Consider the following 23,863-nt stretch of genomic DNA (forward strand, 5'->3'; position numbering starts at 1 on the left):
GATTAGGGGGCAAGTAGAACAAAAGTGGTTGTAAAATCTGTGAAAACTTGTGCTATCACTATTTATAAAAACGGGTAGCATCGTCCAGAAATATTTTGTGCTTTTTTTTTTTTCCTTGCAGATTAACTTTTAAAAGTTAGCTTTTGGAACTTCTCAGATTGCTTCCTAGTGAAGTCGGGGAGGCTGCCGGTGTCAGTGGTGATGCTTTGTCCCCAGGGGCAGCTGTGAAAACAGCCAGTGTCACCTTTCGCATCCTGGGCAGCCAGCAGCATTAGCCCCTTGGAGCAGATGATGCTGTACGAAGCCCTAGCTGGAGTATTTTTTTTTATGTAATTGCTAGTTGTTGCCATTTATAGTATATTAGGCCTGAATTTTTGAAAGATCTAGGTTCAGCCTCCTGTGGAAGTAAGTGCTTTTGTTTGCTGCCTGGTGCGTGCATATCTATGGCTGTTGCACTCCGGAGAACAGTGTTTCCCACTGATTCTGGCTGTAGTAAAATAGAAACTGATGGCGTCAAGATGGGGAAAGTTATGACGTATGGAAGAAATTTCATGTTGCTTTGTCACACTGTTGTCTGGAAAATATTTGAGTCTCTACAACAGCTTTCTACAGTTTTACTCTGTTCTGAATTAAGTGGTTCTGTACCAAGTTTTTTGTTCTGAAGTTAATGAAAAATGAGTCTATTGTTATATTAATTTGCTGGTAGTTTAGAACAGTTTTAATCAAGAAAATTTATTTCTTATGCAGCTTTCTTCACAGTTGAGGTGTCACTGCGCACAAAAAGTATTAAGCTCATGTTTCATTTATAAATTAGAAAAAAACCTGAGCAGAAGTAAGGAGGTCAAGAACTACTTGCCTTGAAGGCTTCAGGTTTGCCTTGGGAATAGGGAAGTATTTTGAACTTTTTGTTTTTAGACTGAAAAGCTGTAAGTAACTTTGAAACCCATGTTAATGATTCCAGGTGAAAGAAATAAGAAATAAATGCAAACTCTCTCTCTCTCTTTTCCTCTGCCCCCCCCCCCCCCCCCCCCCCCCTTTTTTTTTTCCCTCTCCCAGCAAAATCGAGTAGGAAACTTACTTTCCTATATTTAGCAAACGATGTCATCCAGAACAGTAAGAGGAAAGGACCTGAATTTACTAGGGAATTTGAATCTGTTCTTGTGGATGCTTTTTCTCATGTTGCCAGGTATGTTGCTGTGTTACGTGTTTCTTCAACTTTTCTCTCTAGAGATGTGCATTCTTATTATACAAAGTTTAATTCAGCTGGATTTTGTTGGGGTTTTTTTGCTTTGTGGGTTTTTTTGGTGTTGGGTTTTTTTTCCTAAGTCTCAGGGATGCTTGTACCCTCTTTTTAGTAGAGATTGGACTGTAAATACTTTGCAGCTAGAAACTTTTCAGCAGTAGTATTTCTCTTTGGGCAAACTTATTTGTATGTGAATCGGCCCCTCACAGCTTTACACATTTGTTCTCTGCATGCACCTTCTATGTACTTTATTTTAATTGTTACCAAAAGATCTTGCAGATCTGTTCGTGGGTAGTGAAACTGAGTAGTTGCATGTGTGTGTTTAAAGCCACATAATGAACGGCTCTTCCCCATTGTCAGAAGACTTAAAAAGAGCTGATATTTTGGGTCACTGGATTCTCGTTGGTCTTCTGGTTTGAGCATGGCTTCTTTTTGTATTGCTCGTTTCAATGCTTATCTGTTCATTAGTCTCCTTGCTAGAGGAAAGAAGAATTTTATTCATAAAAGGGAAGAAGTGATGCAGCTACCATCCTATCAAAAATGGACTATCATTTAGTTAAGATTTTCTCTAAGTAGCATAAGAATTCCTTTTATCTCTACTAAGCAACTTTAATGTTTGTGTGTTTAGTGGTATGCTGCTCTGGATGGCTGTCTAACTTTCAGTGCGCTATACGAGTACATTTAAGTGTCTAATGATCCAAACAACCTGCTTTTTAATTGGTATGTTATTGACTGAAACAACTGTTTAAAGTTAATGCCCTGAATTGTAAACATGTCAACTTTGGGGGTATTTTATAACTCTTCTTGCAGATTCTGAATGATAGAAAGCTTCTCCCTCCAAAACTTTTCCTGCTCTTACTTTGGGTGGGAATGTGGGGCACTTTCAGGCAAACTTTGGTTCCAGTAAAAGAGGAAAATTGGCCACAAATGTGTTTTGCACAGTTAGTCTCAGACAAGATGAGAAAAGTTCTCTCCAAATATGCATATATTGCAATGGATGCAGCTGCTAGTTTGGAAGATGCTTTCTTAAAATGTAAGGATTTCTTTCAGCTGAACTATAATTATTTTCTGATCTTTGAACAGAGAAGCAGATGAGGGCTGTAAAAAGCCCTTGGAACGACTGCTTAATATCTGGCAAGAAAGGAGTGTGTATGGCAGTGAGTTCATACAGCAACTGAAACTTTCTATGGAAGACTCCAATAGCCCACAAACTAAAGGTAAATGCATATTGCTTTTGTTGTGTGCTTTGCTTTGTTTTTTTTCAAATTGATACATGTTTCACTGAAAGTACTATGAGGAGTTGAGCTCTGGGCTCCTGTAGTTGAGTTGCTGTAGTTGAGTTGCTGCAGAGCTGGTCTGGGAGATTGTTCAGGGCTGTCTTGAGAGAACTGGTTTTCGTTAAACCCACAGTTCCAGTTTGCAGGTGTGTTGCCTTGTGACTTGGGGCCAGCAGTAAGCTTAAGGTAACCTACTTTTCTGCTCATGCAGACAGAATACTCCAGGGCTGCCTTTGATGTGAAGACAAGTAGGGTGCAGGGTACTCTTGCTTCTGCCCTGAGAGTTAAAATTGTCCCACTCCATGTCTCTGAGAGTGGTCAGCTGGCTTGTTACAATAGTTTGTTCAGAATTGTTTGTGCTTTCATTCTCCTACAGTTTTATTTTGTGTAGTTACTCTATTTTGTTATAATTCAGCAAGGACTTTTTAATAATTGAAGGCTGGAATATATGCCCAGAAGCTTGTCTGGTCTCTTTTTTTTATTTCCTATGCCAGCTGACATGATTTGGGGAAAGCAATAACTTTGCATCATTTAGCATTGTTAGAAATCACGTTTATAACCTTATTACTGCGTGAGATGTGAGAAACTGAGTATAAGCTTCTTGTGTTTACTGTGCTTTTATACTGCTTTGGCAGGTACTGCCTCTTCTATAACACCTGAAAGTATTTAACTGGTAGTACTGTAATGAAAAGAGGTCAGCAGTAGGATGTCTGACCTATCAAAGGTGAAGGTCATTAAAAATCAAGAGTGTTCTGGTCAAGGGAATATTTGTCCATTTTGCAGCTAAAGGAAGTGTCAGTGTCTTCAAATTAGCATTGCTGCTTTGACTGAATTTTGTTCTGTTCCCAGCAGAGGTGTGATACTTTGTGAGAAAGTTGGCTCAGTCGTTAGTAAAGTGCTCTTATGCCATTTTTTAATTAATGCAGAATTGATAGAAAGACATGAACATTAATATGAGAATGCATATGAAGACATACATCTATGGCTGTAACTTTGTGATTTTTCATGTTTCTTCAGGCAAAATTACCGAATGGGTGCTTTAGCAGCTTACAACAGAGGCCTTCCAGCTTACCGTAATTTAAGTATGACATGGAGGAAGTATTGCTGGGTTTTTTCCCCAAATGCTGGGCGACCAACTGCCCTGACCAAAGGAGTTGTCTCTTCTGTGTTGGACAGAGGGGGTCTCTGGTCTGAGTGCTGGGAGAGGGGAGAGTGGAAGGTGTACAGTCTCTACATGAAATAGCTCATGTTGTGGTTTTGCTGTTGTCAGAGTGCAATGTATAAGACACTTATTTGACATGAAAGGACAGAATTCATACGCCTGAATTGCTGTTGAGCTGATTAACTGAGGATTTGAAACTGTTATTTAAGGTACCTATTTAAGTGTATCACTTTTATTCTAAACAAAATGATTCTGTGTCCGGGAAACACAGCTGTGATTTCCTGGTGAATTGGCAACCAACTGTTGCTCGCTGTCCTCCTTGCTTTGGTTGGTGGTGGTGTCAATCAGTCCTGCTACTGTTACCTTCTCCACTTAAAAACTTTTATACAAAATCAGAGCCTTCCATGTAACAGGCCTTTGTGGGAAACAGAATGAAGAAATACAAATGTTTTAATAACTGCGGCATGTGTGTCTGTCCTCACTTGGTGAGAAACTCGCTTTTTGTCTGGGTAATTGGGGATATTAATGTAGTGTCTTGTTTGAGAGAATGGTTCAGGCCTTTTTATGAGGGTGAATGTTGCTGCCTTCTTGTCAGTTCATTGTGAGAAAGAAATTTGCTATTTTTAAACTAAGAGAAAAAGACAATTGAAAAACTCTGCGGAGTTCTCCTGAGGTTTTTCTCCTTGTTTTGTCTTGACTTGTTTTCCAGTTAGCTTCTTAATGGTAAATGCTAGTTTCACATCGGGTTTTTATGGATTTCTAAAATTTTTTGTCCAGTTTCTGGTGGGCAACTATTGCAGAAGGTTTTGTTGTAGTTACTCTATTCTGTTTTCAAACAGGTGAACATAAGCGAGATCGACAATGTATTGTGTTTTACAGATATAATGTGTATCATAAATGTGGAAAACTGTAGTACACCACTCCTCCAAAACCACTCTGACTTCCTGGGTTTGTGTACACCCAAGGTAGATCCAGCTGAGAAACAGGTAGTACTAGTGTCTGTAGATTGGTGCAAGGATGTGCCATTAAAACAAAATTTTAAAGTTCCTTAAGAGTGTCTGGTGCTGTGATGATGAGTATTCTTTTCTTCAGCCTAAGGAATTGCAACAAGTCTACGCAGGTTGTTCTCTATAGCTTTTTCATATTGCAGTGTCTTAAATTTCTGGGCTGGTAGATGCTGCTTTCTGAAAAGGATGGCTTTGCTTGTGTGGCAGAGTACCGCTTTACATGTAGAGTTGTGAAACTTTCCAAAATAAAGCAGAGTCCTTGTCATGTTTTAACCCTGGCTGGCGACTAAGCCCCACATAGCCACTTGCTTACTCCCCCCACAGTGGAATGGGAGAGAGGATTGAAGAGTAGAAGTGAGAAAACTAGTGGGTTGAGATAAAAACAATTTAATGAGTAAAGGAAAAGCCACACACGCAAGCAAAGCAAAACAAAGAATCCATCCACTGCTTCCCATCAGCAGGCAGGTGTTCAGCCATCTCCAGGAAAGCAGAGCTCCATCACTCATAATGGTTACTTGGGAAGACAAAATGCCATTAATGCCCAATGTCCTGTGGTGGTGTTGATGTCCCCCTCCCCCTTCTTCTTCCCGCAGCTTATATATACATTCAGTATGATGTCATATGGTATGGACCAGGGGGTCCTCAAACCACAGCCCACGGGCTGGATGCACACACCCCCCAGGGTCCTCAATCTGGCCCCTGGTATTTACAGACCCACCCCCCACCCCCCCCAGGGGTTGGGGGGGAAACCAAGCAGCCACAGATGAGTTCCTGCCACTTAATCCATGCACCGGCCCCCTGTTTAAAAAGTTTGAGGACCCCTGGTATGGACTGTCCCTTTAGCTAGTTCGGGTCAGCTGCCCTGGCTGTGTCCCCTCCCAATTTTTTGCCCCCAGCCCTCTTGCTGGCAGGGCCTGAGAAATTGGGAAGCCCTTGATGCAGTATAAACACTACCCAGCAACAACCAAGAACACCAGTGTGCTATCAACTTTGTTCTCACATCAAATCCAAAACACAGCACTGCACCGGCTACTAAGAAGAAAATTAATTCTAACCCACTGTAACCACGGTAGTCCTGTATCAGTGAAGACAGACATCTTTAAAACTTATTGGTGCATGTTTCAACAGCGCAACTTATTTCTTGTTTCATTTGTAGCAAGGCCTTGGGTAAATGTATAATAATTCAGTTGGTGGCACATGCTAAGCTCCTGCTGTGGAGCGGAGTTGATTGCACAGATAATGAAGCTTTCCCTTCAGAGAGGCAGAGGGGAAAGCATACCAGCCCTTTCCAAGCATTATATTCCCTGGTTTTGACTTCCTCAGTGGTGCAGCTTGCTACCATGTTACAGACTCTTGGGTTCCTTAAAGAAATATGCATATACCTGAAATAAGCTTTTGAATATGGGTATCTTGTATTGGTTTAACTCTAAATGTATTCATTAAACTTGCATTTGCTTTCTCATTAATCTCATTTTTATTAGAATGTTTCTTTTTGCAAGCAGTAGGGAAGAGAAGAGCGACCCATTTATCTTAAAACCTGGGAAAGCTTAGGTCTGTAGAAGTTTGATGTAAAATCCTTTAGGTAATATAAGCTATGTAGCTGACATGTTTTCTTTTCATTATCTTTGTAGTAAGCAGTTGAAGGAAGTCCTTGAGTGTGCTCTGATGTAGGAGTATCACACTAGAACGCAGAACTGAACTGCTACTGATCTGTTCTGGTGTGTTCATATTGCAAATTCTGGCACAGGAAGTCAGACCCATATTAAAATATGGAGAAAAACATCTGGGAGGGCTTTTCCTCTGCCCTGGCCACATTGTCAGACTCATACACATAACCAAGAGACAAGAGCAGACAGGGATGCTTCCGAGGATAAGTGAAATAAAGGCACCTGGGGACAGGACTAGGTATAATTTTGGAGCAGACCAACTCCAATTATGCTTGACCTAGAAGGGGCTACTAAGAAATGTGTGTTGTAATGAGAACTTAACCATCGGTAATCTACCCCTAAAGACACAAAGGGTTAGAACAGTTGGGGAGTACACTGGGCAATTAAGTTTGTCTTATTTTGTTCTTCTGTGTCTTCTGCTGTTTTCTGATGGTCTTCTGTTTTCTGTGGGAAAACTGTCTATTTTGTTGTTGTTTTCAGTATTTTGTCCTAAATCACTTTCCAAAAGTGTCTTTCATATAAATTTGTTTGGATCTTGCACAAGCTGCTAAATTCCTGGTGGTTGGAACCTGCAGCCTACAAAAGTTGAGTTTTAGTTACAGTTTTGGGAGGTTTATTTTTTGTTATCCTGATTGAGGATGATAGCCCTGCCAACACATAAAAAACCTACTTAAATTTAGCTGGTCTGCCATTCAAGTGAACAGGTACCTATATAATTTCAGAAATAGAACCCCCTGTTTTACAGGTTTGCCAGTTACTCTAGAATTACAGTAGCTGTTAAATGGTATTTGTTTGCATGTTTCCCTATAGACAGAAGTTTCTGTTCATGCAACTTGTACAACTGTATGCTTAATTGTCAGGAAAGGCACATGACGTAGCTGCACCAAGACTGATAAATCCTCATGTGAATTAAGGACTATTTTTAGGAAAGTCGGAACAGTTCCCTCCAGTGAAAGGCATTATCTGCCTTTTTTTTTATCCCAAACATGGGAAGTTCCTTACCATGTCATGGCAGCTTCTTGAATGAGGAGATTAATGTAACCAAATTCTCATGAGAGAAGATAATTTTATATTGCCTTGAGATTAAAGAAAAAAGCCCACACAAACCCACTGGTTTTAACAGAGCAAAGTTTTAAACTTCTAGTTATCCTTTGGAATGTATGTATGCAGATTCCACAGTTGTTTTTTCTTTACTGTGCCTATGAGCCTGGAGTTGAATCAGAGAGGCCTGTTCACCTCCAAAAGCAGTCGCCTGGAGATGAGAACAAAAAGGTGAACACCCTAGACGGAAGATCGCCTGTGTTGTCAGCTTACAGGAAAAACTCATACTTTATCACTAAGGCCTTTGGCACTGTAAGCTACCTCAGACCACAACCAATGTGTTGAAGACTGGAAAGGTGGTGAGGAAATACTTGTTCCAAGTCTCTCTGGACACTGCAACAAGATAACGGCAACCTGGAGTTTTGCTGCAAAGCTGTTAGGACAGCAATTGTCTGTCATTTTTGAGAAACAAAAGTGCTTTGGTCTTTGAAGGCTTTTAGGGCGTAGTTCAATTTCTGAACTGTGAAGAGCTGGCTGAAGATGAAGCTGACTTCATCTCTGGTAGTGGCTTCTCTGTCGTTTTTATGTCCATGTCAGGAATGGGTTCTTGGTTTACCTGGAAGCTGTCCATGTTCTTCAAGCATATCTGGATTGTTTCAGAAGGTGTGTGTTACGTGCCATTGTTGAATTCTGATCAGTTTTAGATGCTCTTTATGCTTGCGTTCCTCATCTCTTGTTGGGTTTGATGGGCTTTTTCAGAATGGTTGCGATGGTTAAATTACTTCTGGCTAGGAGATTTTGAAAGCTACGCAGTCAGGGTGTGTTAGTTATGCCTTGCTTCCTTTCAGGGGCCCTTTTCTACCATATGTTCTTGAGTTTGAAAATGTGTATGGTTTTTTTTCTTCTGTTTTGATGAAATGGAGATGGTGTTTCTAGGATTCTTCAACTAAGTTTTTTTGCTGACCCTGTTAACCAGTGCCAAGGAGAAAAGTGTAACAGTCCACATTTGTCACACTGTTCATGCCCAAAATCCTACTTCAAAGCTGACTCTTTTGTCTGTGCTCCTTTTTATGCTGGCCACTTTGCCTCATCAGTGGCCATTCCTATGCTCAGGGAGTGCCTCTTGCCAGGCAGGCCAGCTAGTGACTCTTGCTTAAGACTGCAGATGTTCATGGACCTATCTTCAGAGTTTTTTCAATCAAATTCAGTTGGTCTTGTTCAGATGGAAAATTCAATGAATTCTGAATGCTCTACATTAGAGCAGTAAGCAAGCGTAATACTGTGTCTTGTGGTAGACCAGTTGGCAGCACAGCAGGAGTAGCTCTTCAGCAGTTTGAATCCCAGTTCTTGTTTTCCCTTGTGTGCACGCTGTGGCCATGCATTCTTCTATTGATGATCTTGTGTTTAGCTTTGGTTAATTACAAGTACACACAAGTGATAAATATTGATGGCACACTGTATTGGGCTGTGTAACTTTAAATGCTCTCTTTGGCCATTTTGTCATCTGCACATCTCTGGTTCAACTCAGCTTGTGTCTTTTGCAGACCTCAGTGGACAGCAGCCACTTCTTTTGTTGATCTCGTGTCTTACTGGCTTGTCAGTCAGATTATCAAGCACTTTTGTTGCATCAGTCGTATATATACAATACTTAGACTGTTCCTTTTTCTAGCCTAGATAGCTTTGCTCTAGCATACCTCAAAAGTTCATTTGGTTTAGGGTAACTTTCTGTGCTTCTTTGTCTTCTCCCGAGTAAATCTGTTCTCTAACAGATGCATTTGTGTCTACCTTGTCAAGGTTGTTCAGCTTTTTCCCCACACAATCAGGATATCCAGCATCTCTCACTTTCTCTCCATTAAATTTTTATTTTTTTCTGATATATGTGCCCTCTGACAAGGCAGGCAAATTTCAGCATTTAAGGACAGGCCTTTCCGTTTGCTTCCTCATTAGAGTTGGGCAGACTGATTTCATTTAAAATCAAGGGTAATCTTGGATTTTCCTGTGAATCAATGTGTATACAGGCTTTTTCCCTTGAACTCCATGATTATCTTGGCAAGACTTGATTCCCTTGAAGAGATGTTCTCAAGGCTCTGCCCAAAGCTTTCTTATAAATTTCCCTGGCTGCTCTTAATTTTGGTGGAGAGTCTGAAGAATGATCTGTCTTCTTCTGAAGGTTCTGTAACTGGGTCAAAGGCTGCATTGAGACTTCTGACTCATTAAATAAACTTGTCTCTTTCCTTTCAAGCTAAAGTATGCTATGCTAAGGTTCATTTAACCAACACTGTCTTGCTTTCTGAAGTCCTTATTTCTGAAGTGTTTTAGGTTACCTGCTTGTGGATTGGATCATGCTGTGCTCATAGCTGTTGTTGCTGTTACATCTTAGAGTTTTAGACTTCTGGACAGCTCTGTGAAACTTTATTTTGATGGAAGAGTGGAAGATTGAATACCTAGCAGTTCAGCTGATTGTGGGACCACAGTGAGCATATACGTGGTGCAGAAAGATACTTGAAATTCTTCTGTCCATGCGTATCTTGGCACCAGTGGTTCATTTCCACTGGTAGAAACCCTCACCTGCATACATGGTATTAACCAGAGAGCCTGAGCAGGGTTGAAGACCTGCCATTTATTGACAAATAGGATGTTCACTTGCCTTTCCCACTTCTAGTGCAGGACACATGGTATGTATACAGTGCACACTGCTGGTAAGAGGACTCTGTCCTTGTACTTGTGTGTACAGAGATACATGTGTGGGCAAAATCAACCTTTTATTGCTGTTTTGCATTTGAGTGTTTGGAATGTGATATCCAGCTGTGGTCATCCCTCTCTTTAGAGATCCCTCTCTTAATCATCAGAGTATCTGGTACAATTTTTTTGAAGTAGAGGTAGTTAAGGTGGGCAGATCTAGCATCCAAATGAGTTCCTTATATGTGTCTTTAGTTGCAGAGGAGAAGAAGTCTTTAAAGAGGACTTTTCAGCAAATACAGGAGGAGGAAGATGATGATTACCCTGGGAGCTACTCACCCCAAGACCCTAGTGCTGGGCCGCTGCTGGTATGTGGGGCAGGTTTTGGGAGAAGTTCTGGAAGCCCCCTCCTGTGTGGTACAGCCACAAGATGGAGCTGCCAACAAGTGAAATGCTTTAATGGAGCAATTCAGTTGGGGGTGGAGAAGTCCATGGGAAATGGAACAGATTCTTTTTTTTTTGTGTTGAGCCACTGTGATTTCAGGTAGTCTAAACCAAGGTCTGAGTAGTACTACCTGTAACGAATCTTAAAGGATTGTTAGAAGAACAGACCATATTTTAAATTTTTTAAGATCAGTGTGTAATCTCTCAAACCCAAAGTTGTAACACTGTTAAAACTTAATTATTTTTTGTAGGACATCTCTTTCCGTGAGCTATTAAAGAGCTCAACCTTTGATAGATTTGTCTGGAGCTGGTTAGGAAAATCAGTTCTGAAGACTTTATTTTGAGGCTGATGCATTAGTTGCATGGAAATAGCAGGAATGAAATAGAGGATCATTCTGACCATTTTGAGGCTACAGAATGCGCATATGTTAAACCATTGTCTATTGAAAATGGATAAAAAAATACACCATCCATCTGGTAGACTGTAAACATTGAAAAATAAAAATAAGTTGTTAGGGAAATTAGTGAGGGGTTTTTTTTGTTGTTTTTACCTCCAGATGCCTTACAGCTTATGGTTTCTCTTGATGATAAGCGTTGTCTTTGTTTCTGTTGGAAATCATTAGCAGTTTGCAAAATAGTAGTAAATATTATGTAATGGACTTTTTTATTTTTCAGATTAAAAAAATATTTAAAACTTTTCCAGTGTTTTTATTAGTTTTCAAACTATTGGAATGTAGTTTAAACATCAGTGATGGTTTTTCCAGGGCTAGTATTCCAGTTTCAAAAACCTCCCATTAAAACCTCAGTGTTTTTTAAAACAAAGAAACAACATTTTTTTCTTCCTGGAGACCAAGGAGTCTCTTTTTATTTGTTTTTTTTAAAAATTTTTTTTTTTTTTTTTAGCAGGGGGAAATACCATGTGTCAGGGGAGGTCCTCTTAAGGCTGTCCTCACCCACATCCTTTTTAAGCTAGGATACATTTTGAATGTATTCAATTAAACTGACACGTTTTTCCTCAATGTACTAAAACCAGCTGAGAGATGAAGTTGAGGGGATGCAGTGGAGTCCATTTTAGTTGCAGTGTGCTTCCAAAGAGCCAGCTGAGCTAAGCGAGGAGAGCAATGGCTTTGCAAGATCAGAACAATATAAAGTTTGCTTTAACAGGGACAGCTTTCACTGTCATCAAAGTTTATGGTAGGTGTAACCAGTTACAAAATTCTAAATCTTACAAAGATGGAAATCTGACACAGTTTTGTTTGGACTGATACAAGTTTAGTTTGGGGTTTGTTTTTCCTGTGTCAGAATGCATTTCTGGAAAAGAACAAAAAGGTGCACGTACACTTCTGCTTGTCTAAGTGTCAGCGATGCTCAGCTAAAAGATACAGTCCCACTTGATGCAACACAAAGAGCTGATGGCTGTTTCTCAGACTTGTGTGGTTGTGTACTTTTCAGCTTTGTCTTAAATGGTCACTTCTCTTAATTGGAATGAGAATTCTTCCACTGTAGAGTCTTGAAAATGATGATCCTACTGTAATTATGCATAAGTTCCTAAACACTGGGATATTGTAATCTTAGTGAATAATCCCTGTGTTAGGAAGTAACAGTTTAAAAATCTCTTGAAGAAAATATTCTAAAAATGGTTGCTTTCAAAGGTGGGTGACCTCATATGAAGAGGCCACATCCACAGGAAATGGCATAAAAGCTCCCTGGTTTTAATGTTGGCTAACTTGTCTCGTAGACTGAGGATTTGATCAAAGCCCTACAAGACCTGGAAAATGCAGCATCAGGAGATGCAACAGTGCGGCAAAAAATTGCCTCCCTGCCTCAGGAAGTTCAAGATGTTTCATTACTGGAGAAAATTACAGGTATGAAACTGTAAGATGAATTAGAGTGAAAGAATAACTTAGAAATCGAAGTGTTCTTTTTCTTTAATCACAATGTATGGTGGAGTGAATTCCTGCTTTTGTGTCCTTGTTTTGTAGCTCTTGTGTAATTAATAGATATCAATCCTATGAAGGAGAATTGAAGATGAAACTCGCATAGCTTCCATTTTTTTGGCTTGGAGCAAGGCATTTGTACTTGGAGAGCATTAACAACATTTTGCAGGAATGTGAAGGAAAGAGGGCCAGAGTTCTCAGATGGGTGTGTTTGGTTTTGAGCACCTTGACTGTTTGATGTTTTTGGGTTTTATCAGACTGTGCTAAGTACATGCCCCTTGATTGCTACAGGACAAGGAAACTTGGCTACCCCCCATTAGTTTGTCAGTCTTTGCTTAAATGGACTTTTGAATTGTACTTGAAGAGTAATCTTAATAGAAGCATTTAAAGGTTAACTGATTTGCCTCATGTTCCTGGAAGTAGTTTTAATTTGGAGCTCATTATGACCTGTCAGTCCTTTATAAAATACTCTTACGGTATCCTGGCTGTGGAGACTAGTGTGCAATTCGTGTTTGCTTGTATTGATACATCAGGAGTTACTCAGCAAAAATAGGAATTTAAAAGTGCACACAATGTTTAAATGTGAAAACTGCCTGATTTATTTAGCTGAAAATACAGCCTAATGTTAGTTTCATTTGTTCATAGAGGCTAACTTCACAGATTTGTATTGCCCCCCAATCATTGACATCTCTGCAAGGATAAAATGCAGGAAGTCCTGTCAGTGCCTAAGAAACATTGTTGCTGGGTTGTTAGTCCTGCCTCTTTCCTTTATATCCCTGTGATAAGAACTCTTACTTTGCTGTCAAGGTAGAAGTGTATTTATGAATGAGATATTACTCTGTATGTGGCTGGTGAGTTGTAGCCCTTCTGTCAAAGACAGAAAGTTATAAACTTTGTCCTGTAAATTACCCAACGCTTTTGTGTGTAGACAAAGAGGCAGCCGAACGTCTTTCGAAGACTGTGGACGAAGCATGCCTGTTACTAGCAGAGTACAATGGCCGGCTGGCAGCAGAGCTGGAGGACCGTCGCCAGCTGGCACGCATGCTGATCGAGTACACCCAGAATCAGAAGGATGTATTAACAGAGAAGGAGAAGAAGCTAGAAGTGAGTACTGATTACACCAGTGCCAGAAAGCCAGTTGTCTCGCCAAATGCTGCCACTTGACTCCTTATCTATGTGTTTCTCTCAAGAGAGATGATACTAGGTGTTTACATTTGGAGTAAAACAGAGGTAAGAAAGTAGTGTAAACAGTTTGGAGAAAGCAAATCTGTTCTGATGTTCAGTCTAGTGTGTTTTAATACATGTGAACATGGAAGGCCCAGAACTCCGTACTCCTTAAAAATAGGCTCACCTAACAGTTTCTTCAGACTTACCCTATTTTTTTTTTTAGGAAATCTCAGTTTCCAAAAAATCAGCCTCCCTTTGCCATAATTAGCTGGAGATTTTTTTTGATTGGTTGGATTTTTTTTGTTGTTCTTTTCCTTATGGTTGGGTGCCCCTTGTCTGCCTTCCCAGCCCCTGCTTGATGAGGGGATGCAGTGTAAACAAGATCTTCTGGTATCCATCCTTCAGCCACTCTTATCTACGGCTTCTGTGGTGGGGTGTAGACTGGGCTGATACTGAAAGACGATGACTTGCATTTCCTGCCATAGCTCCCTCGAACAAGAAGGGCAGGACACTAAAATGAGGCTGCACTGCCTGGACACAAGCACCAGCTGCACGCCCTAGAGTGTGTGCAGAGGCTGCAGCAGCCAGCCGTTTATCTGAAGCGTTCTTTCTCAGTGGAAGTTCTTTCAGCACTGCATCTTGGGACTCGTGTGGAAGTTTAATTAATGATTGTGGTTGTATGTCACTCTGCCATCTGTTAAACGGCCCCTCGGCGGCACATTAAGGGCTTCCTCTGCTGTCGGCTGCTGGTTATTACGAGCAGCTGTTGCTGGGTGGGACATGAGTTGCTGTAGAGGACAAAATCTTCTGGAAGGAGACTGTGCTGTAGCAATTGCAGGGTCTGTTTACTGTCATGACAAACCTAATTCTTTGACAGCTAGGCAACATTGTTCTGAGGTAGATTTCACTTTGAGTGTTTTCTTTGTCATGTGTGTTTATATTAGAGTTTCTCAGTGTCTTGTGACTGTGAACATGTTGCTTTTCCAGAGCAATCCTTTTTCCAAATCAGTGAGACAAATGCTCATTCTGCATTCCAAGTTAGAGTGGATAGTTAATAATTCTGTTACGTTGTTTAGCTTTAACGTTTTAACTTCCTCAAGCATAGTGTCTGTCTTATGACTGTGTTATTAAAAGGCACTTTCAGACATTGATAATGAAAGATGACATAAACCCAATTCTTGTTTGGCCCCCGATTTATTTTCTGAACACTAGTGGAAATCTTGAGTCAGGGTTTTTGGTGGGTTTTTTTCCTTGCTGAAAAAAGGGCACCTGTCTAGCAGAAATACATATGTCTCTCTCTCGCTCTCTCTGTATGTGTATATATATATAAAAATGATAGATGTATTGCTGTTTACTTTTTTAAAAAAGGCAATAAATAGGTAGCAAAATGCTGCAGAGCAGTGTTTTAAAAAGCCTGGTTTGAGACTGTGAAATTAGGAAATTTATAACGACAATGTTAAATGTCTGATGCGCTAGCTGAAATGTGAAAATTGTGGTGGTTTTTGTTTTGGAAAATATCCTTTTGGTAAGGAGTGTTACTTGAAAATTGTAGCTGTGGCAGAGGCAGAAGTGTAATCAAAATTAAGTGGTTCACTGGCTGAGCTACTTTAATGGGAATAATCCGGCTGATAGCAACAGGACAGGTTGCTTGCTCACTTTTCAAGTGTAAATACATTCTTTAATATATTGGAAACTAGAGAATGACCTTATTAAATACATGGATCCTATTAAGTATCTGTTTAGGTTAGCATCTTTGTCATTCTGCTGAAACAAGGTCGTGTTAGTACTGTAGAAGTCTAAAATTAGTTGCAGGAAATGCCACTCTTTAATACTTAACATGAAGGCATAATTCATATTAATGTGAAATCTTGGCTGAGGGGTATTGCCTGATTAAAGCATTCCATTGTTCTTGAGTTGTAGAGGGTTAATAAATAGTGGAAGACATTGGTTACAGATATGGCAGGCCATATCTGCTTATCAGGTTTGTTTGAGCCTTTGATGTTCTCACAGTAACATTATTGATAAACTTAGATTTTTCTTTGTAGTGCTAATAAGCATTTTAATAAAAGGATCTGAAATCCTTGTAGCAATTAAGAAAGTATTAAAAAACAAAACATTTACTCAGGCAAAGACCAAAATAAGAAAATAACTTAAACCAATCTAATTTTACATGTCATCTTGTTGTATGCTTTGCTGTCTCAAGGTATCTTTTGAGACTCTTTGGTACTAATGAAAGTAAGCTTTTTCTCTTGTGAAGTAAGGTGCCTGACTCTCAGATGAGATGTCATTTTTAGATAGAAGATGGATCGTTTCCTTCACTATCCTAAGCTAACCGAGGCTACTAGTTGGGGAAGGGGTTTCTGATAGTAATATGACTCAGGGCTTTATTTTAATGGAAATGTCTGATTTGGAAATAATTCTGGATATTTTTTGTATTTTATTTACTCAAAGTCTTTCAGTATGATGGCAGTGAAAGTAGCTAATCTGCATCTGTTGAAAAGCAGCTTTTGCGGTCTAAAGAGCTATGGTTGTTCACTAATCCTGTTAATACTATCAGCCATGAAACACAGCAGATTGTCAAAACATAATAATAAACTCAGTGTATTTATGTCGAGTGGGCTAATGCTCAAAGTATTTTGCAATGTCAAAACCCTGTGACACAGAGCTCTTGTCATCAGTTGCAGAAAAGCTGTTAAATTAAGCGACAATATGCTGAGGAAGGTGGCTTTGGACAATGAATTACACTTCAGCATTGATACAGGCTGGCGTAAGGACTGGAACAACGTAGAGCTAAGAGCACTGGTAACTTGAAGGGAGAAAGCTAGCCCAGAGCCTGGATGTCATAACGTATGGACAAACTCTGCTTATAGGGTAGCAATTGAAAAAAATCAGTGTAATAATTAGGATTATTTTATCAGGATGTGTGTCTGTGTGTGAGAAGAAGATTGTGATAATTTGATTGTAGTCTAAAAGCACTTAGAAGGAGAAGGCAGAATTCCTTTAATTCTAGCAGTTTGCTGCAGGGCTAAATCAGCTGGACCAAAGCTGATGCTGAACAGCATGTAGCAAGGCATACATTTCTAAGGGTAAATGTTCCTTAGGTGAACTTACTGAAAGGTATGGTGGATTCTGCTGTTCAGTGTCTGAATGCTGGACTTTTAATGGTGCTTCATCTCGGTCAGAAGTTGTGGGCTTGATACTGCTGCCGTTGTATGATCTTCCATGGCCTGGACTGGATCAGAGGTTGGTCTAGACTTTCATAATAGTGTGTGTCAAGAAATAAAATCTGTTTTGAGACCAGCATAGAAACAAGAACTGGTGTTTCTATAAAAATGAGATATGCTCATGTGAGATATGACAGTTTTTAACTTCCAGTGAAAATCCTCTGATTTGTGTTAACATTTGGCCATTGCTACCCCTGTTACAATTACAATCAGCTGGGGAGGGTTTTTGTCCTTCAGCACCTGAGTCTGCAGAACTTCAAGGGGAAGGATTGTCTTTTGAAGTCAGTGCACTCTTCCAGCATACATGGCAGGCAAGTAGAAAAATCCAGGGAATCAGTTCATGTGAAAACTAAAACTTAGAGAGGAGGTAACTGGGAGAACATTCCCATCTTGGTATATCAGCTGACTGTAAAATGAAGTCAACTGAGTAGGTGGGACTGGAAGAACTAAGTGAAAGTACAGCTAGAAAATGGCAACTTGTGTGGAAGCTGTGTGGGTATCTGAGATAACTACTGACAATAGAAAATTTGGAGTAAGTGGAGGGAGGGTTATTTTAATCAAATGGGGAGAAGGTGGGGGAGGGCGGGAAGAGGAGAATGTGCATTCAGAATTTCTGTTTTGGCTTGCAGTCAGTGATGCTGAGTTCTTCCCCATAACCTCCAAATGTTTTCTGTACCTGCGTTTGTAAAAGGTGACGTGAGGAACATGCTAAAGTATATAGGGTCTGTATGTGGGGATATGTATATATACATACAAATATGTGTGTGTGTGTGTATATATATATAAAGAACATGTTGTATTTAAGATTCAGTTTAGGGAAGAATTTCTGATTATTGACTGCACCTGAAAAATTGTGACTTAGAATCCTGCTGAGAGCTGTGGGGGTTTTTAGATGTTGGTGGCTTTTAATATTCATCGCTTCAAGTCACCTTTAATAAGGTGTTAAAGCTGTGCCCTTATAAATTTGCAAACCCTCTTTTATAATGCGTCTCTGAAGGATGAAGTACAGTCTCTCTTGAGGTTTTCTGGACTGCCCGGCGCTACGCATTTTCTTGAAATACACTTAGTTCAGTGGGTTAATTTGCAATTTATTGCTGTGTTGCTTCCACTGCTTAGTTTTTTGTTGCATGTCACAGTTGGTATGCCTTTCTGGCTGCTGCTTTCCTCTCGGAAGAGAATTCTTGGGTTATGGTATGTTCCTTTCAGTGGTTTAGTAGGGAACAAGAGATGAAGTTTTAGGTTTTCTGCCAGGAAACAAAAATGTCAATGTTTTACATGCATGGAAGCACCAGGAGATACAGCTGTGGGGATGAGGCAGCAGAGAGAGATCTCCTGCTCCACACCCTGGGCAGGGCAAGAGGATCCTGAACAGGAACACCCAGGCAAAGTGTGCTCAGGTCTGTGAAACTGAACCACTGATTAACACGGCAAAAAGTGACTAACTGTACATCAGTGTTTCCAGCTGTGAGCCAGTCCTGGCCTCTGGTGTGGGACAGGAGTGGAGGCTGTTCCATAGCAATACAATAAACTAACGTTACAGTGAATCTGGTTCTGTTGTGCAGCGTCTGGCTCAAGACACAGCTCTGTTTCTTTGCACAGTGCAAGGGTGTAATTTTTTCACTCTGTAGGTACTTGCAGGCATTCATAATTACAGTAGTATTGCAAGAGAAATCATACTAAAAAAACCCAAATAAAAATAATCCAATTTGAATATATGTCTTTGTGCATTTTACTGAAGTGAACCAGTATATAGCAATCAAAAGCACTAAGGTGCTTGGAGAGGTGAATATGGAGCTGTTTGCTTGTGCCCTAAATGTTGATTTTTGTTGTGAACATCAAGCAAATGCTACTGTGTCGCGTTCCATCCCCCACCCCCCCGGTGTGGGAAGGATATATTGCAAACGAAGTGAGGTTTCATCCCTGTTGTACAGTGGCAGCCTGGGCCAGTTCTGAGAGAGCTTTTCAATGTCACAAAGGCTGGTACATGAGGAGGAGGCATCTCCAGCAGCTGGAGGCATGCTCTGTAGAGACCTCTTGCCAACTTTTCCATTGGATAACTTCAAGTTGTCCTAAGCAGAGAAGACCAAGGAGGCAAGTTACGGTTTCAGACCACGTAGTTGTGCCAGAAGCAGAAACAGCATTTCTGGTGAAGCATGATGAGCAATGCTGCAAAAGAAGCCTTGTCAAATTTAAAAGAGGAAGACTGTGAACAAATTTAAGGTATGAAAATGAACTGAAGCTCTGTAGGAAAATAGTATTATTCAAGCATTGATTTATGGACTGCATCTTTCAGATGCATTGAATAAAAACCTCAGGTTTGTTGGTTTAGTGCTGCTGCAAAATAGAGAACTGACTTCATCGCTAGCATTTGTTTTCACTTTGCTTTTGAGGGGAGTTGTGTTGTACTGAACTTGTAAAATGGAAGGTGTTTCCATCTCTGTTGACTGATATCTTGCAGGGGCAAATTGATTATGTGGTTGTTAAGAACCCCTCCAGGAATTTGCTGTGCTGACTGCGCCACTGCTTTTGAGTTCTGCCAGGTGCTGGAGAATATTCTGTCCCCTTGGCACTAAAACACACGCTCCTGCAGTCAGGAGGTCAGGACACAGATGATGCACTGTGCAGCTGTGGACTTTTCTACCCTCTTCTTGGCAGGTTTTTGGCTGCCTTGCCAAGAAGCCGTTTCTGTGCAGTGCTGGGCTTGCACTGGTTTGCTTGGCAAAGGAGGGCAGGGCAGCCTGGCTGCCAGCCTGGTGCAGCTGCCTAACTGCCCCAGAGCACGTGCGGGTCATCTTCAAAGTAGCACATATGTCCTAGTCCAGCCAGTCTCCAGACAAACTATTTCAGAGGACTTTGGGTTCTGGATCAGGTCTTAAATGTATCTGATTTCTCACTTGTGTTCAGTTGAATTTGCATGGAAAGAAGCAAGTTTGTGGATATTTATTTATATAGTAAGTCCGTGTTCTGTTTCTGGTTCTTGAGTTTTGTGTGAATGTTTGTCAGCTGCCTTCTGACCAAGACTACTTTTATTTCTACAACTCCAGGGTTTCTTTACAAAGCAAATTCACATCTGTTTTGCAAACAGACTCTTTAAAATTTGCTTTCTATCAGGTTTGCGTGGTTGTAACTGATGTGGAGAAAGCTGTTCCCCCCTCACCAATTGAACTGTTAGTAATTCTGCCTGGCACACTGACCAGTGCCGCCTTCTGTCATGCAGGGAAGATTGATTTATGCTTATATGATATGAAATACAGGATAGAATATAGTTTTAAAACTGGGTTTATTCAAACGTGACACTTTGGAGAATGTGGAAGGAGGTGGGTTTGAAGGCAGGAGAAAAGTGCTGGTACGCTTGGCAGGCTTTATGTTAGAGAAGGGGAATTTTGAACTGCTTTTGAAAAGGCCAGAAAGAATAGCCTGGTAGGAGGCAGAGTTGAACATCTATGTAGCATGCAAGCTGGGCATCTTTTCTATGGAGTTGTTCACAAAACTGAAATCAAACGGTAGGCTTTTTTATAAGTTATCTAAGAAATCATCTATGCTTAAAAAAAAATGTGCTGGGTGGTCCTCTAGGTGTATATATACTGGAAATGCTGAATAATAATAATCCTTGCTTGCTTAAATAATAAAGAGCAACATTGCGGGGAGGATACCCCAAAACCAAGAAACAAAAAAACTCTTAATGTTCTAATTTTGATGTGCTACGTCTAAATGTTCTGTCAGGATATAAGATGAGGGCTTATGTGTGGTGGTCACATATTTGCTGAGCAAGAACTCGATTCTCCTTGCTTTAGGAAGCTTTTGATTTTTGATAATTTTCTCCCAACACCCTTCATATTGGTAATTTCTTGTAAATATGTTGTCATTGTGGCATTCTTATTAACATGTTTGTATGAGGACTGCATAGGTTAAGTGGGAAGAAGCAAAAGCTAAGGAATGCCTAATCAACCTGCTATAGTAGTGTTGTGTATTTAATATTTTAAAACAGATTTTACATGACCATATAAACATATTACTGTCAAACCTGCCACTTCAGTACATGTTCTTTTCAAATTTCAGTCAAGCCTCTGGTGCATGTTTTCCCCCAGTTTCTGCTGTCTTTTGCTTCCATACATCTGGCTCAAGCTACAGCATATCCAAACTGAGACCGTCTGCTCTTCCTGTTCACTTTCTACATTCTGTTTAATGCTTAACTGGATGTTTTTCAGTAGATGCAATTGCTGTGATGACTTACAGCATGTTAATGCTTGACCCAGCACAGGAATGGAAGTGTCCAGTACAAATTCTAAGCTAAAATAAAATGAAGTCTGTGATGTGTAACTTGACAAGGTGAACTGAGCCATGCAGCAGTTCTCAGAATGAATTTCCTGTCATATTGATTACAGTCAGTTTTATCATGTTCAGGCAAGGCTTCTTTTGAATGAAACACTGCTGCCAGATTCGTTCAGTGGTGTTAATTCTGATTTTGCATTTGTTTCAAGGACTACGTGTCTAACTCACTTGGCCACTGTGGATGTAGAATGCTGCATACTGAAAGGGAATGTTGATTAGCAAAAGCGTTTGTGTGGCACAGCGCCAGGTTTTTCTGTGTCATCCTAAAACTCCTGCTTACAGTAAAGATCTCATTATTTTGTCTAAAAAAAGCAGATAGCATCCAAATACTATTAATCTTAATGAAAGCCTACTATTCAGCCAGGCAATTAGCTAGACACATGGACTACAAACTAAGACCTCAGACTGCAGTGGTTTATTTTAAGTGCACTTTGTATTTTTTTGGTTTTATAGAACAGAGGGACCTTATGCAAAAATCTACAAGATGCAGTTTCAAAGCATGTGAAGGGCTACATGAAAAACATGGTTTCCTGTAAAACCTGCATCCGGAGTCTTCTGTTGCAGGATATGGCCACAACTCTGTGGAAAAAGAAAAGCCCCTGAGCCTGGGAGGGGATTACGTTTCTGTGCTTGTGCATATTCCTGAGCAGAGCTGAGGTGTATTCCCGAATAGTGCAAATGGCAAGTACAAATAAATGTGCCTTGCACTTCATACAACAGATTAAGTCTCCCTGGTAGGCGCTTCTTCCATGTTGCAGCAGGACTTCAGAATTCTCCACCTCTGGGAGCAGCCACCCAGAAGTGACAAGCTGCCTCCGGGCTCTGTCTTCAATCGCCTGTCTTCGGATGGTTGCCTTGTTCTTGGTGGGTGTTCCTGCCAGGTGCCTTAGTGCAGGCAGCACTCCCTGTCCTAGCTCTGGCATCCGGTCCCTCGCATTCTTTACTGCTGTGCCATGAATCAGTACGGTTTGGTACCAGAGCAGATGGAAAGCATTAAGTATGCAGGAGACAGTTCTCTAACATAGTCTGCGTTGTCTATCAAATCTGTCTGCAAGTGTTCATCTCTTCTAGGAAGTCTCAGTTCCTGGATTACTCCCTTAAAACGTTGTTTGCATTCCTGAATTTAGTGATGTTTTTCTGAGCCAGAGTTTTTAATGGTTTTGTGGCTGTTGCTGCCTTTTCCTTGTAAGTATCTCTCTTTCCTCTCTGTCTTTTTTTTTTTTTTTTTTTTTTTTTTTTTTTTATTTAACAGACAGGATTTAGGCCTCACTGCTTTAATAAAAACTTTTTTGTGGACTAGTTAATGCCTGCATTAACTTATTAGTAAGGTAAACTTGCTTAGAATTGAACAGATGTGGTTCTCAGAGTGACCTGATTGGTTTTTACTTTGTCATCATATATGTACAAAAGGCTGTTAAAATGGAGAGGGTATTTCTGATAGATCAGTACTCCATGTAGCTCTCAGTGTGGAGTATCCCTAAAAACTGAGCGTATGTTAAGAACAGTATTTTCCTAAACATTCAGAGCTCTTGTAAATCTGGGAACAGGTTGCTGCTGTTAATATGCAGGGGAATTGGTTCTAAGTCTGTATGTTTGCCATAGCATAAAAACCGAAACAGAAGTATGGTTTGCATATATCTTAGTGGTTCCTCATTTGTTGGTGTGATTTCTCAGCAGTGGGCTATCAAGCAAGGCATTGGAAAGATTCTCACTCCCCTAAATAGTTCTATCAGGAAAGAAATACTGTTTACATCTAATACAATTGTAATAGTCACAGAAATTGTCTTCAGCTAAAAAAACATAATGTCCTAGCACTGATGATTCACTAGCAATAGCACATCCTGGTCCTCTTGTCGGTTTTGCTCTGCAAGTGGCAGGACGTTAGTGTTCCTGTAGAGGTAAACATGGCATTGTACCTGTTCTTTACAGGATTCTTGTGCATGGATCTTGGCAATTCAAGCAGTATTTAAGAGTGGGTTTTTTTTGGCTTATGCTTGGAATTTGCACCTTCTACCCATTTATCAGACTTGGACTTGCCAGGTGCCTTGCCCTTCTTGATTTCTTTCCTATGTTTACAAAGAATTTCTACAGCAAAAAAAAAAAACCCAAACAACCCTGCAGATACTCACTCTTGACAGAGTTTGGCATTCTTGAGAAAGCACTTCATTTTTCTTTCCTGGCTCGATACTCATCACTCCCTGACAATGTCCTGAATTATTAATTAATTATTTATTTGTAAGACAGTCTTCTGCAGTGGCGAAAAGCAGCCTCTGAATCCTTCTGTCTCTTTCACCTTCTGTCTGTAAGCATTTGGAATGCAATAATACAATAAATAGTTTTGCAGTCGTCTCTATCCCATGTATGCAGGAGCTGGTGTTCTGCGGTCTCCCTGCCTCATGTTACTCGTGACGTGCCAGCCTTGAGCAGAGCACTCCATTTACCATCACTCTCTTTCCCCAGCGTTGGCTTCCATCTTCTCTTGGAGAAGTACGCCACATGTCGGAATACAGTACTTCCATGGCTTGCCTCTTTATCTGCTTTTATTCTGGATTCATGCTTAATCTGGGGTGTCTTCCTGGTTTTGTTCTTCATAATGTGACTTTGACTTCTTTCCCTATATATTTCCTTGTATTCCCAAAATGGTATGACTAGGGATATGGGGTGCATTGTTATTTTGATCCTG

The 23,863-nt window shown here is 40.4% G+C and overlaps 1 protein-coding gene across 2 annotated transcripts in view; it reads left to right on the forward strand.

The window, feature by feature from the left end:
* RPRD1B (regulation of nuclear pre-mRNA domain containing 1B) overlaps positions 1-23,863 on the forward strand; it is a 29,122-nt gene that overhangs the window by 870 nt on the left and 4,389 nt on the right. Inside the window, exons 2-6 of one of the 2 annotated variants that reach the window (XR_008748759.1) lie at positions 1,057-1,186; positions 2,327-2,460; positions 10,332-10,444; positions 12,259-12,385; positions 13,386-13,687. Coding sequence is in view for 1 of the 2 variants with exons in the window: in XM_055813985.1 (XP_055669960.1) it covers positions 1,057-1,186; positions 2,327-2,460; positions 10,332-10,444; positions 12,259-12,385; positions 13,386-13,561 (680 nt within the window). In the remaining variant the exon portion in view is untranslated. The remainder of the gene's footprint in view (positions 1-1,056; positions 1,187-2,326; positions 2,461-10,331; positions 10,445-12,258; positions 12,386-13,385; positions 13,688-23,863) is intronic. The other variant, XM_055813985.1, reaches the window with a different exon arrangement.

The sequence above is a fragment of the Falco peregrinus genome, chromosome 9 (assembly GCF_023634155.1).
Source record: "Falco peregrinus isolate bFalPer1 chromosome 9, bFalPer1.pri, whole genome shotgun sequence".
Classification (NCBI taxonomy): domain Eukaryota; kingdom Metazoa; phylum Chordata; class Aves; order Falconiformes; family Falconidae; genus Falco; species Falco peregrinus.